Source organism: Euleptes europaea, chromosome 2 (genome assembly GCF_029931775.1).
Source record: "Euleptes europaea isolate rEulEur1 chromosome 2, rEulEur1.hap1, whole genome shotgun sequence".
In the NCBI taxonomy this organism is placed as follows: Eukaryota; Metazoa; Chordata; class Lepidosauria; order Squamata; family Sphaerodactylidae; genus Euleptes; species Euleptes europaea.
This window is the reverse complement of record NC_079313.1, coordinates 76,428,286-76,441,152: the sequence shown is the minus strand read 5'-3', so window position 1 is coordinate 76,441,152 and position 12,867 is coordinate 76,428,286. Positions and strand designations below refer to the sequence as shown.

The 12,867-nt window shown below is 41.8% G+C and overlaps 1 protein-coding gene across 6 annotated transcripts in view; it reads left to right on the top strand.

Moving 5' to 3' along the window:
• The window catches only part of MAST2 (microtubule associated serine/threonine kinase 2), a 383,088-nt gene that overhangs the window by 360,165 nt on the left and 10,056 nt on the right, over window positions 1–12,867 (top strand). For all 6 annotated transcript variants that reach the window (XM_056844043.1, XM_056844042.1, XM_056844041.1 and 3 more), the window contains 6 exons: window positions 167–268; window positions 1,029–1,151; window positions 2,467–2,576; window positions 7,472–7,626; window positions 9,480–9,781; window positions 12,384–12,599. In XM_056844043.1, the coding sequence (XP_056700021.1) occupies window positions 167–268; window positions 1,029–1,151; window positions 2,467–2,576; window positions 7,472–7,626; window positions 9,480–9,781; window positions 12,384–12,599 (1,008 nt within the window). The remainder of the gene's footprint in view (window positions 1–166; window positions 269–1,028; window positions 1,152–2,466; window positions 2,577–7,471; window positions 7,627–9,479; window positions 9,782–12,383; window positions 12,600–12,867) is intronic.

Genomic DNA, 12,867 nt, shown 5'->3' with positions numbered 1-12,867 from the left:
AATATCTCTGATTTCAACCCATAGTTCTTCCATTTCCCCATTCACTTGACAATACTATGACAATACTTTGGTAGATTTACTGTCTTTGTACAGGGAATGAAAGTTTTAATGTGAGAGATCATTATGCAACATATATTTTCCTAACCTCATCCATATAATTCAATAGATGAAATTGTCTGGCCAGAAGGAGATGAAGCTTTTCCACCAGATGCACAAGACCTGATTGGTAAACTTCTGCACCAAAACCCTTTGGAAAGACTGGGAACAGGTATAAATAGATTCTTAGAAAAATACTTGCTAGAAATGTCAGAGCTTAATGAAAAGTTGTAAAGAAAAAAAAAGCAGCTCATCATGGGGATTAATGTGTGTGAACCTTCTCAGTGAATGTGTTCATTCCATAGTATGGTAGTATGATAATGATAAACAGTATAAAGGGCTCTGTAGTAGAAAGAAGTCATTACATATGGGAAGTATGGGAATGCATGTATGCATGATATATGCCATTCTTTAATTTGCTATATACCTAGTGTTGAAGATTAAAACATCTTTGACATATAGATTATTTGCCAAATAAAGCAGATTCCCTCTGACAGTCTGTCCCAGGTTCTTGCACTTCAGTTAACACATCAGTGAAAACCTTTTGTACTCTGAAGTATTGGTTTGCTCAGATATTTGAGATGTGAACTTTTTATGAGCTCAGAGAGATCCTCTGTTTTGTGCAGTGAGCATGTGAAAAAACATTTTCAGTTTTAATTATTTATACTTGAAAAACCTCAGATTTGATGTGATTGTCAGAAAGTGTGTGACAAGTATCTTTTCTCTCTTCTATTTCTCAGTAATTTTATTTTATAAGATTTATAGTTATCCTTAAAGCGCAGGGCAAAATGAATGTTTTGTATCTTTCATCCTCGTGTAATCTCTGTGAGGGAATAAAGCTTAGTGACTTCAGCCCAAGTCCAGGTAAACACAGGTGTTGGGCTAGATTTACCACAGCATATTTAAAATACTTTATTATGTTGGTTTTTTAGGTAGTGCTTTTGAGGTGAAACAACACCGGTTCTTTAAGCATTTAGACTGGAATGGATTACTCAGGCAAAAAGCAGAATTTATTCCACAGTTAGAATCAGAAGATGACACAAGCTACTTTGACAGTAAGGAACAACGCTCATGATTAATTGTAGATAATATTATTATGTTACACCTAAAGATGTGAATCTCAGTAGCAAACTTCCTTGAAGATAGTTTCAAACTTGTAGCCATGTTGGTCTGCAGTAGAACAGCTAGATTTGAGTCCAGTAGCACCTTAGAGACCAACAAGATTTTTGGGGCATAAGCTTTTGAGAGTCAAATTTCCCTTCATCAGGTAAAAGTTGAAATGGAGATCCCTGAATGCTTACATCCCAGTCAAAAGGTGGGAGGGACACAGGAGGCATAGAAGCGACACAGGATGCAAAAGTACAATGCACGTTGTAATTAGCTTGATTAGAGCAGAGGAGGAATACTTATGGTGACCCTGTAGGGTTTTCAAGGCAAGAGAGATTAAGAGGTGGTGTGCCATTGCCAGCCTCCACGTCACGCCCCTAGTACTCCTTGGAGGTCTCCCATCCAAAATACTTGCCAGGATTGAGGCTGAGAGTGTATGTCTGGCCCAAGGTCACCCAGCAAGCTTACATGGCAGAGTGGGGATTTGATCCTGGGTTTTCCAGATCCTAGTCCAACACTTTTAACTACTACACCATGCTGGCTCTCAGAGAAATACTCAGGGGCAGAAAATTCTGCCACTAAGCATTTGTCTTCTGCTCTAATCAAAGTGATCACAATGTGCATTGTATCTCTGCATTGTGACTCCCTTCTTTGCAATACCTCTCCCACCTTCTGACGGATACAAGGGATCAGTTGGTCTCTAAGGTGCTACACAAATCTCTTAATGAAAACACCCATCAGTACATTTTGAGCTTCATTCAAAATCAATTTATTAGTTCTCTGTGATTTAGAAAACCACCCTGCACTGGTGTTAGTGCCCATTTTCATGCCACAAGTAGCACTAATGCTGGCACAGGGTCACACTGGGTCCTAACCAGATTCGGGGGGGGGGGTTGAGGATTGCACTGATAATTACATAGAAGATAATATGGTAGATTCCAGTCGGGGTAATTGAATTTCTTCTTCCATGTTATTTAATTATGAAAGCCTTTTAAATATAACGAGGGTGCATATCTTTTGTTTGATTGGAGAAGTCTCAAACTTTAAAAAAAATGAATCTCTTTGGGTGACCTGTGGCTAAGATGAATAAAAACTTGATGATGAAGAAGAAAATTGGATGTTGTCTAAGATTCAAATCTTGTTGTTATGTCTGTTTTGATTGGTGATTAGCAGGGATGTTCCTGATTTCATTTAGCCACAGAAAACACCTATCACTAGCTGTGTTGTGGTTTCTTGGGCTCACATTTGTGTTCCTGTTTGCAGCACGCTCTGAGAGATACCATCATGTAGATTCTGAGGAAGAAGAAGACACAAATGATGATGATCATGTAGAAATTAGGCAATTTTCCTCATGTTCACCAAGGTTTAGCAAGGTATGTAGATCTTCCTGAGTTAATGAGATCTGAACAATGTTAAAACAGCTTGAAGAACTGTGTGATCCTCCACTCTTATGAAGGCAACTACAAAAGTTGTTCATTTATAAATTACTGTTGTACTGAACACAGTTCTGTACTGTAACAGGTAAGATTAAAGAGATCTCAAAAGAATACACTTGTTAATAATTATTTGCTTATATTGGTGCAAGCGGTTGAGCATACCCTGAATGTTTATTGTAGCTTGCATAGTCATATGTCATTAGGATCCTGCCAACTGCCAATGGAAATCAGTGATGGTTTGGGATCTTCCCACTTCCTCCCCCAGGAGCCATTTTTAGTCCTGGGAAAGTTTATTCCTGGGGTTGAGGGATTTGCATGTACTAATGCCCCAGTCAGGTGGCTGTAGTGGGGTGGGAGAAGAGAGTGAGATCACTGTTTGTGCCTGTTGTGTGAGCAGAGCTGTGCTCACAGAAGAAAAAGGAAGGAATGATTTTGCCTCCTCCCACTACAGCCTCCCAACTGGTGCAGCTATTAGTACACACCATCCCCAGGAATAAACTTTCTTGGGATCGGAAATGGCTCACGGGCAGAGGGGAGGGTGGGAAAGATGCCTCAGTCCCTGCACACATTGTCAAGATGCTGTGGAAATCAGGAAAGAGCCTAAAACAAAATTTGTACTCAATGTGTGATTAGTATCAAGTACTAGTAGGTACCTAAGTAGGATGTTTGTTTCTTAGCTTATTCCATTTGTGGAGATTTCTTGGGAAAATCCAAATGAATTTTCACCTAACGTGTAGTTTTCTGCATCTGTGAAATAAAATGTTATGTTATGATTAAATATCACAATCACCCTGAGTTAACTGTAGGAAAGTTACAATACAGTTTATTTATTTAGAAAATTTCTATGCTGCCTCTCCAGGGAACCTGTCTGAGACAGTTTACAAAATAAAGCACTAATAACCCAGCTAGGGCATACGAACATAATACACTGAGCACCTTAAAATGATTTTTACAGTTTTCATGGGAAAAGCAAGCCATATAAATGATGTTAAAATCAATCCCTTAATTAAAAGCTGGAATTAGAAACAAAACAAAAAACAACCCTTTGGCTTGGCACCTTAAATAGAGTAGTGTAGACATCAGGCACAAGAGCGAGCATGGTGTAATAGTTAAGGTGTCAGACTAGGATTTGGGAAACCCAGGTTCGAATCCCCACTCATGTCATGGAAACTTGCTGAGTGACCTTGGGCCAGTTACACATTCTCAGCTTCGACCTGGGCAAGTGTGTGGATGGAAGACCTCCAAGGAATACTAGGGTCATGAACAGGCAGGCAATGGCAAATCACCTCTAAATGTCCCTTGTCTTGAAAATTCTATGGGGTCTCCATAAGTCAGCTATGGCTTGATGGCACACACACACACACAAAAGGACACCAGGAAAGCCTCAAGGGGAAGGGCATTCCACAGGTGAGGTGCCATTGCTGAAAAAGCCCTGTCTTTGGTCATCACCTGCCTCACCTGTGAAGGGCGCAGAGAGCAGGGCTTTGTGAGGAAGATCTTAGCTGGTGGGCTGGACAGTGTGGGAGGAAACGCCAAGCCATTTAGGGCCTTAAAGATAAGAACCAGCACCACAGGCTAAGGGCCAAGAATGCAAGGGGAGGAGAGGAGGAGGTTGTTTTTATATGCCAATTTTCTCTACCACTTCAGGGAGAATCAAACTGGCTTACAATCACCTTCCCCTCCCCCAACAGACACCCCGTGAGGTAGGTGGGGCTGAGAGAGCTGTGACTAACCCAAGGTCACCCAGCTGGCTTCATATGTAGGAGTGGGGGAACCATATGTAGGAGTGGCAGCTGCCGCTCATGTGGAGGAGTGGGGAATCAAACCCGGTTCTCCAGATTACAGTCCACCGCTCTTAACCATTGTACCACGCTGGCTTTCAGTTGCTACTGCTGAACATAGCAAGCAAGGAGAAGGCTGAAGTTGGTTCCCAGTTGGTTTCCTATTCACATTTCCTAGTTCCTGGATGATATTGAGGACAATTTAAAAGCTCTGCACCCCAAAATAAGGATTGGGCCATCACATATCATACACCCGCACATTCAGGGGACGGTTCCCTTCGAGAGGGTGCATGCTGGGTCCTGGTCCAAAGTCCAGTTCTTGTGCCAGCTGCTCCCAAGTGGGGTGCCTCCAGGACAAATGCACATACAGATACTGGAGCCCAGCCGCACCCCAAAACAATCTTTGGACCACCCCACATTACACATCCCCACACTCCAGAGACTGTCCCCTGCAAGAAAACATAGGCAAGAAGCAAGTGACGTTTCATCCCATTTCATATCCTTCAGGGCCTAAGCTCAGATAGGGGCAGCAATATTGGCTTTAGGCTAACTTCATTAACATGTAGTTAATGCTACTCTTTTTGGCAGTTCTACAACAGCAATACATTATGACACCTCAGATAGTACTTAAGATAAAAAACAATAAGTTCTGAAAAACAGTAGCTGAATTTAATTAGAAAGACACTAATGGTAGCATTTTTACTTGAGAATTGCAGCATCACTCCAGGGTTAGCAAGTGTTTGCTGCTCCTTTTGTAAAACAGAATATATTATGTAAGAATGCATTGTATTCATAGCACTTTCTGTCTTTGCACCTATTGCAATAACAATGGATTTATCTCCCAATAATTTTGGGAGACCTCTTCTAATTTAGATTGAGATAAAAATTTAAATAATGCCTGTTAATTCACTGAAGGAATATATTTTACAGGGCTCAGTTTAAGGTATTGGCCATCACATACAAAGCCCTTCATGGCCTTGGCCCCTCTTATTTGTGGGACTACCTCTCTCCCTACGCTCCGCCGTGATAAGTTTGTTCATGACAGCAGGGGCTTCTGCAGGTGCCAAACTGCACATGGGCAAAATCAGCATCTGCCTATAGATGTGCTTTCTCCGTTGTGGCTCCTACCATGTGGAATGGCCTACCTGAGGAGGTCAGAAAAGCTCCCACTCTCCTGGCTTTCTGGAAACTATGCAAAACTGAACTATTCAAGAGGGTGTTTTTGCATTATACAAAATGGTTAACAAACTTACTTGGATGAATGATGAGGGACTGTGGTCTATACTGCTGTATATATTACAGTAAGTAAGATCTATGCAGCAGTATAGACCACAGTTCCTCATCATGCAAAGGATCTCACTGTAAGTAAGAGCCTACTATTTAATTTTGTACTGCTTAATGTGTCATGTTAATACTTACATTATGCTTCAGTTCTTTCTGGTTGGTTCCAGACTTCTAAAATCCTAATGCACTGGTTATTGAATGTCCCGTTTTGTTGATTGTACTGACTATTGATTGTATAATCTGCCTTCATTATCTGTGGGAAAGGCAGACTATAAATAACATAAATAAATAAATAAGGAGTTTTCTTTAATTCAAGGTTTTTATCCCCCCACCCCAGCTATAGATTACGTTATTTGCTTGTTAATTTGTTTTTTTCTATTGCAGTTTATCCTGCCTTTTCTTCAAAAAGCTCAGGGCGGTATACAATATGTTCCTACCCTCCATCTTTTTCTCATAACAGCTCTGTGAGGAAGAGTTGATTGATAGAGGGTGACGGGCCCCACATTATCTAGTGAACTTTATGGGTTAAGCGGGGATTTGAACAGAACTCTCCAGATAGCAGTCAGCCTTTTTGGACTTGCTACCTCTGTACAGTTTACAAGAGTTTTTAATAAAAGAGAAATAGTTATATGTTTGTAGGAGATAAATGGACTAACACCATTTATTCAAACACTTTTCTTTTTGGTTTACCTCAGTAAATAATCTTTGTACCTTTTTCATATATAAAATGTTCTTCTTTTGGCAAACTCTTCCCCCCCCCCCCAGAGGTATTAGGATCTCAGCCAAGTGGGTGAATATATGCAAATCATTTTCATACGAGAAAAGACCTGATAATGAAGCACTGGAGTGTAGTGCTTGGGACATCACAAGACGTTTGCTGAAATATAAGCAAGGGACATTGTAGGAGTGTTAAAAACATGGAAGTGGAGTGCCCATCCAAAATAAACAGTGAGGGGGCACTCTAAAGTACAAATTTAATCAGCTACTTGCGCTATTTTTGATAGTGTGCTAAATTGCTGTAATGCAGGCATGCCTATATTTTGAGCTCTGGAAAACAGTACAGCGTTTGTTATAATGTTGGTGGCAAGAAAGGCTCATTATTTTGAAAACCTTTTCTGACAATTCAGCCAGATAATTTATTAATAGCAGGCCTGTTGATGTGAATTTTTAATAATGTTGTTTTCATTGCATATGCAAATTAGGTTCTCAGTCTAGTTCAGTTTCATAAACATGGATTCCTTTTTTCTTCCTGTTAACTGTTGAATGATTTGAAATGTCATTGTAGAACAGCTGTTGAAGCATGATTGACTAAGCACATTAGTCAGGAGGGAGTAGAATTTCTCTTTAGAAAAATCTCTCTGGGTTAAGCTTGTGGTATAGCAGTTTTAGAAACAGATATCCTCTGTGGTTGACAATGTTACAAAAAGTAACCCGCTCCTAGCTTTAAGCTGATGAATAATTGCTTTCCGAAATCTGTTGCTATTATACTACTAAAAGGCTGTTACAACAACATCAGCATGACCTGTTTTAAATGCAGCAAACAGTTGTCCAGTGAACAGACAAATTGACCTGTGCTCATACAGTTCCCATCACCACCTGGATAAGTTGACAGCACCATATTATTGCCTACAGTAGCAAATGAAAGAATTTTGCCTGATTTAGTTGTTACATTTAAACGTTCCCTTTCTGAGAGCAGTACTTTGTGATTTAAAGAAGCTAGGAGAATTATCTTCTGTATCCTGATATAAAGTTGGAGTATACCTACAGGTGTATAGCAGCATGGAACGTCTTTCCATCCATGAAGAGAGGAAAACACCACCTCCCACCAAGCGCAGCTTGAGTGAGGAGAAAGATGATAGACTGGATAGCCTTGCGAGCCTGAAGAGTCGAGACCGCAGTTGGGTGATTGGGTCGCCTGAAATGTGAGCTTAGCATTCTTGCTAACAAAAATTCTAAATGTCTTTAAACTTTTCCCCTTGCTATTGCTGTGTAGAAAAGTGCAATGGATCATCAGAAGAACTTTGTAATTCACTGATGCTTATAAAATGTGTTGCATCTGTGATGATGATAGGGGTCTGGGTTACATGAGGTCAAGAGTTCAGGAAAATTGTAGCACCATTATCAAATTGGATGACTAAACTGAGAGAGAGAAGAGTTATTATAAGAGTTCAGTCCTTTCATGCTAGCCAATCACAGTGCTATATTGACTGAAATATTTTAATGTATAAAATTGCCTTTATATTGGTCCATCTAGTTCTGTATTGTCTACTCTGACTACTAGCTGCCCTTTAGTATCTCAGGCAGAGGGAGACTTCTTCCAACACTTGTTGGAAGCCAGCATGATGTAGTGGTTAGGAGCAGTGGACTCTAATCTAGAGAACCTGGTTTGGTTCCCCATTCCTCCACATGAGCGGCGGACTCTAATCTGGTGAACCGGGTTGGTTTTCCCACTCTTACACATGAAGCCAGCTGGGTGACCTTGGGCTAGTCACAATTCTCTCTGAACTCTCTCAGCCCCACCTACCTCACAAGGTGTCTGTTGGGAAAGGAAGGGAAGGAGATTGTAAACCGGTTTGATTCTCCTTAAAAGGCAGAGAAAGTCAGCATATAAAAACCATATCTTCTTCTTCTTGTTACCTGATGTCCTTTAAGTGGAGATGCCAAGGACTAGACCTAGGATCTTCTGCATGCAGAACATATGCTATATTGCGGAACCATGGCTCCTGTTTGTTTCCTGTCAATTTTATTAATAGAGAAGACTAGTGGGGCCTGTGATACTTGCGGGGGTATCCTTCCCCCCTCTTAACTTTAATCCTCCCCCAGTCAGTGCCAGCTAAGAAAGGGAAGGGATCCCCCACTGCAAGTAACGTTGCTCCCCTCCCCATTGCAGCCACTGCCACAAGCCTGGCGTGGCTCCCAGCCTCTGCTGCCGGGCTGCCACACTACCCCTTCCTCCCCACCATTGACATCAATGCTGGCTAGCCCAGCACAGTTCCAGGCCTTCATCACCAGGTCCACTGCGTCTTCTGAAGCCCCTCCACCCTCAAAGCTTCTACCAGTGAGCCTAGCACAGCTCCCAGCCCCCCCCCCCCACCAGCCCTTCCCACTGACAGCTAGGCCAGCATCACTCCAAGCCTTCGCTGCAAGATCTGCTGTGGCTCCTGAAGCCCCTCCACCCTCAAAGCTTCTGCTCCTGAAGCCCCTCCACCCTCAAAGCTTCTGCTGGCAAGCCTGGCATGGCTCCTGCCCCCTGCCGGCCCCCTTCTTCGATGCCAGTGAGCCCAGCATGGCTCTAGGCTGCTGCTGGGCTGCAATGGCTCCCAAAGCCCTCCATGGCTCCCCCCACGTCTGCTGAGACTCCAACAGAGATAGGCGTGTTGTCTGCTCATGCACAGAGACAATACTCTTGTTGGGGGTGGGGAGTTAAAGCCTCACAATGTAATTTTTTACAGTGTTCAGATTTTTCTGTGAATGTGGGGAGTCCCCCAAGTTTGGAGAAAAATCTCCCTTTTCTCAGCTGGGCCCAATCCACTGATTTAGGTATTCACAGATCTGCCCACACTTGAGAAATATATATATATAGAGAGAGAGTCTCTTTGTCTGAAGTCTGCAGATGTTCTGTGACTTAAATCCTCGTTTCCATTTTCCTTCTTTGGTGGGTTCAGATGGGCTGTTCATTCTTCAGCCTTATGGTACTTGTGTATCTCTTAACTGCATCTCATTGACTTTATTGTAGAATAAATTGAAGGCAATATATTGCATTCTTTTCCTTCAGATTACGTAAACACCTCTCAGTATCTGAATCCTCTCACACAGAGAGTGACTCCAGCCCACCGCTGACTGTCCGTCGGCGTTGTTCTGCGCTTCTCGACATGCCCCGCTTTGCCATTTCATCTGAGGAAGAGGGGAAAAAGAAACAGTTGGATGGTATACAATTGCCTATGACACAGCCACGAGAAGGACTTCCTCTGCCAATTCCAGAACAGCCTGTAGAGCGAGAACTCCAACTGGATGATGATGGTGGACTAAAAACACCTTCTTCTACTGTCAGTAATGTGAGCAGCTCAACACTGACAGGTACATGTTGCTGGAAAGGGAAATATTATCGGTGCCTATTCAGATAGCTTAGTGTAATTAACTCTCATTGGGCTATTTCTTCCCAGTCTCCCTTTGTGTAGTGGGGAAGCAAGAATCCATCTTCCTGTTCTGTCCTTAGATATACCTGTCTCCCCTCTTCTTATTGTTCTTCTGACTCAGAGGTCTTGGACAGATCATATGCCTGTCCTGTTGGAGACTCACGCCATGCACAGATATAATATTTAAATAGGGCATACTTTCATAAAATTCAGTTGGTGCATATTACTTAATCCAGTTGACATTTCTAAGAAAGCATATTATTTCTGGTTTGGTGATTCTGGTGCGTATTGGCTATTGCTAGTGGGAATGTAAAGACAAAGCATGGTAGTAAATAGTAAAAGACAAGGCTATAGAAATACCAAAAAGATATACAGAGCTACAGCAAACAATGTGGAATACAAAAACAAAAAGAGCAGATACAAAGTGGGGGGGGGGGAGAGCAAATCTATAATGTATAATATCCAAAGCCATTGTACATTACAGCTAACCTTCCGCCCCAATACCCTTCAGCTCATTGCTAGTGAATGGGTAGTCCCCTAATTATTGAAAAGCAAAAGCAGTCCAGTAGTTACCTATCAGAACACCAGGGCAGTCACAAGATAGAACCTTCACAGGCTTGTGAACCCTCAGTGGCTCAAAACAACAACAACAACAACAAAAATGGATGGTAAGTCCTTGAAAAGTTAGGGTCAGAAATGCTGGACATTTCCTTCCAGTATTGGAATGCCTTTGCGGTCTCAAGAGACCCAGGCAACAGGACCAGGAAAAATAGAAGCCAGGGCTTGAAGGCAGATTGCAGTTCAGACTGATATAATAGGATAGCTTGAAGACAGGGTAATGGCTGTACGTGTCTGAGAGCAGATAGACTCTGACTGCACTGGCCAGCCTCCCTCCTAAACCCTTCATACCTCCTCTCTAATCAGAGGTGCAGTCTGCTAGAAGGAGGGACAAAGCCATGGACACAGTTTTCCCACACTTTTTGTCTGTGTTAGCATCCAATTTCACTGGGGGTGTGTGTCATACCATTTTCAGCGTGACCACTGCATCATCAGATTGGCCCATTTCCATAGCGGATACTCTTGTCGTTCACAGCTGAAGGTATCTTTTTGGCCTTGGAGTTTCCCTGCTTTTTCACTACACAACATTGCATTTGGGGACACTTAGGACAGTTCCTAAAATTTTTGGTCCAAGAAAGGGATAATCCTTTACAACAGAAGCATTAGTAACTTTAGCCTTTTTAATATTTTGAGTGTCCTTTTGTGGGAATTTTGGTTCTGGTTAGCACTTGCAGTACTTATGACACATGAACTTCCTGATTTTCTGCCAATTGCCACTATTGTCATTTGTATTAACAACAACCAAGTACCAGTAAGAGCACTAAACAGTCATATAGGCTATGTTGCTTCAGTACAGTTTATTTTCACCGGATATTGCCTGGTTCATGCACACTACTGGCCCAACAAATTAAAAATGACCAATATTCCATGATTTTAAAATGTAGACTGTGAAAGTCTGCATGTGAAAGTGAAAGTATGCATGTAAAAATCCATCGGAGTAGACTGTGAGCCCACTTTGAAATATATGTGATAAGATGATGTCATCACCTTATCTACGCTGAAGATGTTTACTGGTCGTTAGTACGTTCATAAACCCAAAAAAAATGCTGTTTTTCTTCATATAGTGCTAAAATCATCAGTCTCATGCAGGGTTCTAAATTTAAGCTTGGGAACTTCAGGCTTAGGAGGAAAATTAGTGCACTGAAACATCGATTTTAGTTCCAAGACAGAGACCTCAAACCAAGCCTGTGCAAAACTGGGCCAGATTAGCACATGTCTGAACAAATGATGCAGTTTGGGACTGGCTGAATGGCTTAAGCCAGCCCATGTTAGGTTTTACATAGTGAAGCATATCATATACACAGTGGATACCCAGCCGTTTCAGAGGTGGGACAGATGAATGGAGCCCGGGGCAGCCCCACCATGAGAAGTAAATTGTCCCAATCAGCCCATGGTGAGCAGTTGTTAGGCACATGTTGTAACCATTAAAAAGCTGCTTTGTCTTCCTCTTGTGTCACGTTAAAATAGTAAAAGTTTACCTCATAATGTCATTCTGAATTGCAAAAGGTCTTACCCAGAAGTTAGTCAGTTTGTAGTCTTTGAAACAGCAGTTCTTGTTGATAACAAAACTAATTAAAGTCCTTTACTCAGGCTTCATGTTGTTTATGTCTTCTAAACCTCTCTCCTCAAATTCATAGAACTTTCAACACTGTAGTAGAATTTGTTTTATTCAGGTTTCTTTTTTATTCTCTTCACTTTAATTATGTGTTTTCATAGCAAAAGGAAAGCTGGTAATTTTGTTGAGATTATGACACCCCTAGTTAAAATAATCTGTAAATAAGGCTTCAGGGCCCTGGGTTTACTTCTGAGGAAAGTTCACTGTTGGACTGTGTATAAACATGACTTTGATTTCATATATATGCCTGCAGGGGAACAGGCTGTTAGAAATTCCCTGTGGTTCTAATCTATTTTAATTGAAACTGTAGCTGGGAGCACTGCAGACTTCTCTGATCAACGCACTCGCAGTAATAGCAACGAGGGCCCAGAGTTTGCAACTCCAAAAGCCACAAGTGATTTGGCAGTGCGGAGAGCTCGCCATAGGCTCCTCTCTGGGGAGTCAGGGGAAAAACGTACCTCTCGGCCTGTCAATAAAGTTATTAAATCAGCATCAGCCACAGCCCTCTCCCTCCTGATTCCTTCAGGTAAGAAACAGCAGCAACAACAAAATCTTTGGAGTGACTTCTAAGCGTCTTATATAGTTATGGTCATGCCAAGAGCCACATTGTTCTAGTCAAAGAGAATTGTCTATGTTTGGAGGAATGCTGGGAAGACTGCAATTTAAATCATGATGTTTTATGCAGCTACCATAAGTGTTGGCTTAATTATGATTCCTTAAAATAGAGTTTGTTGTTCTGTGAACTTGGTTGTAAGGGCTATGTAGATCATTATGAAAGCAGCACATGCTAAAAC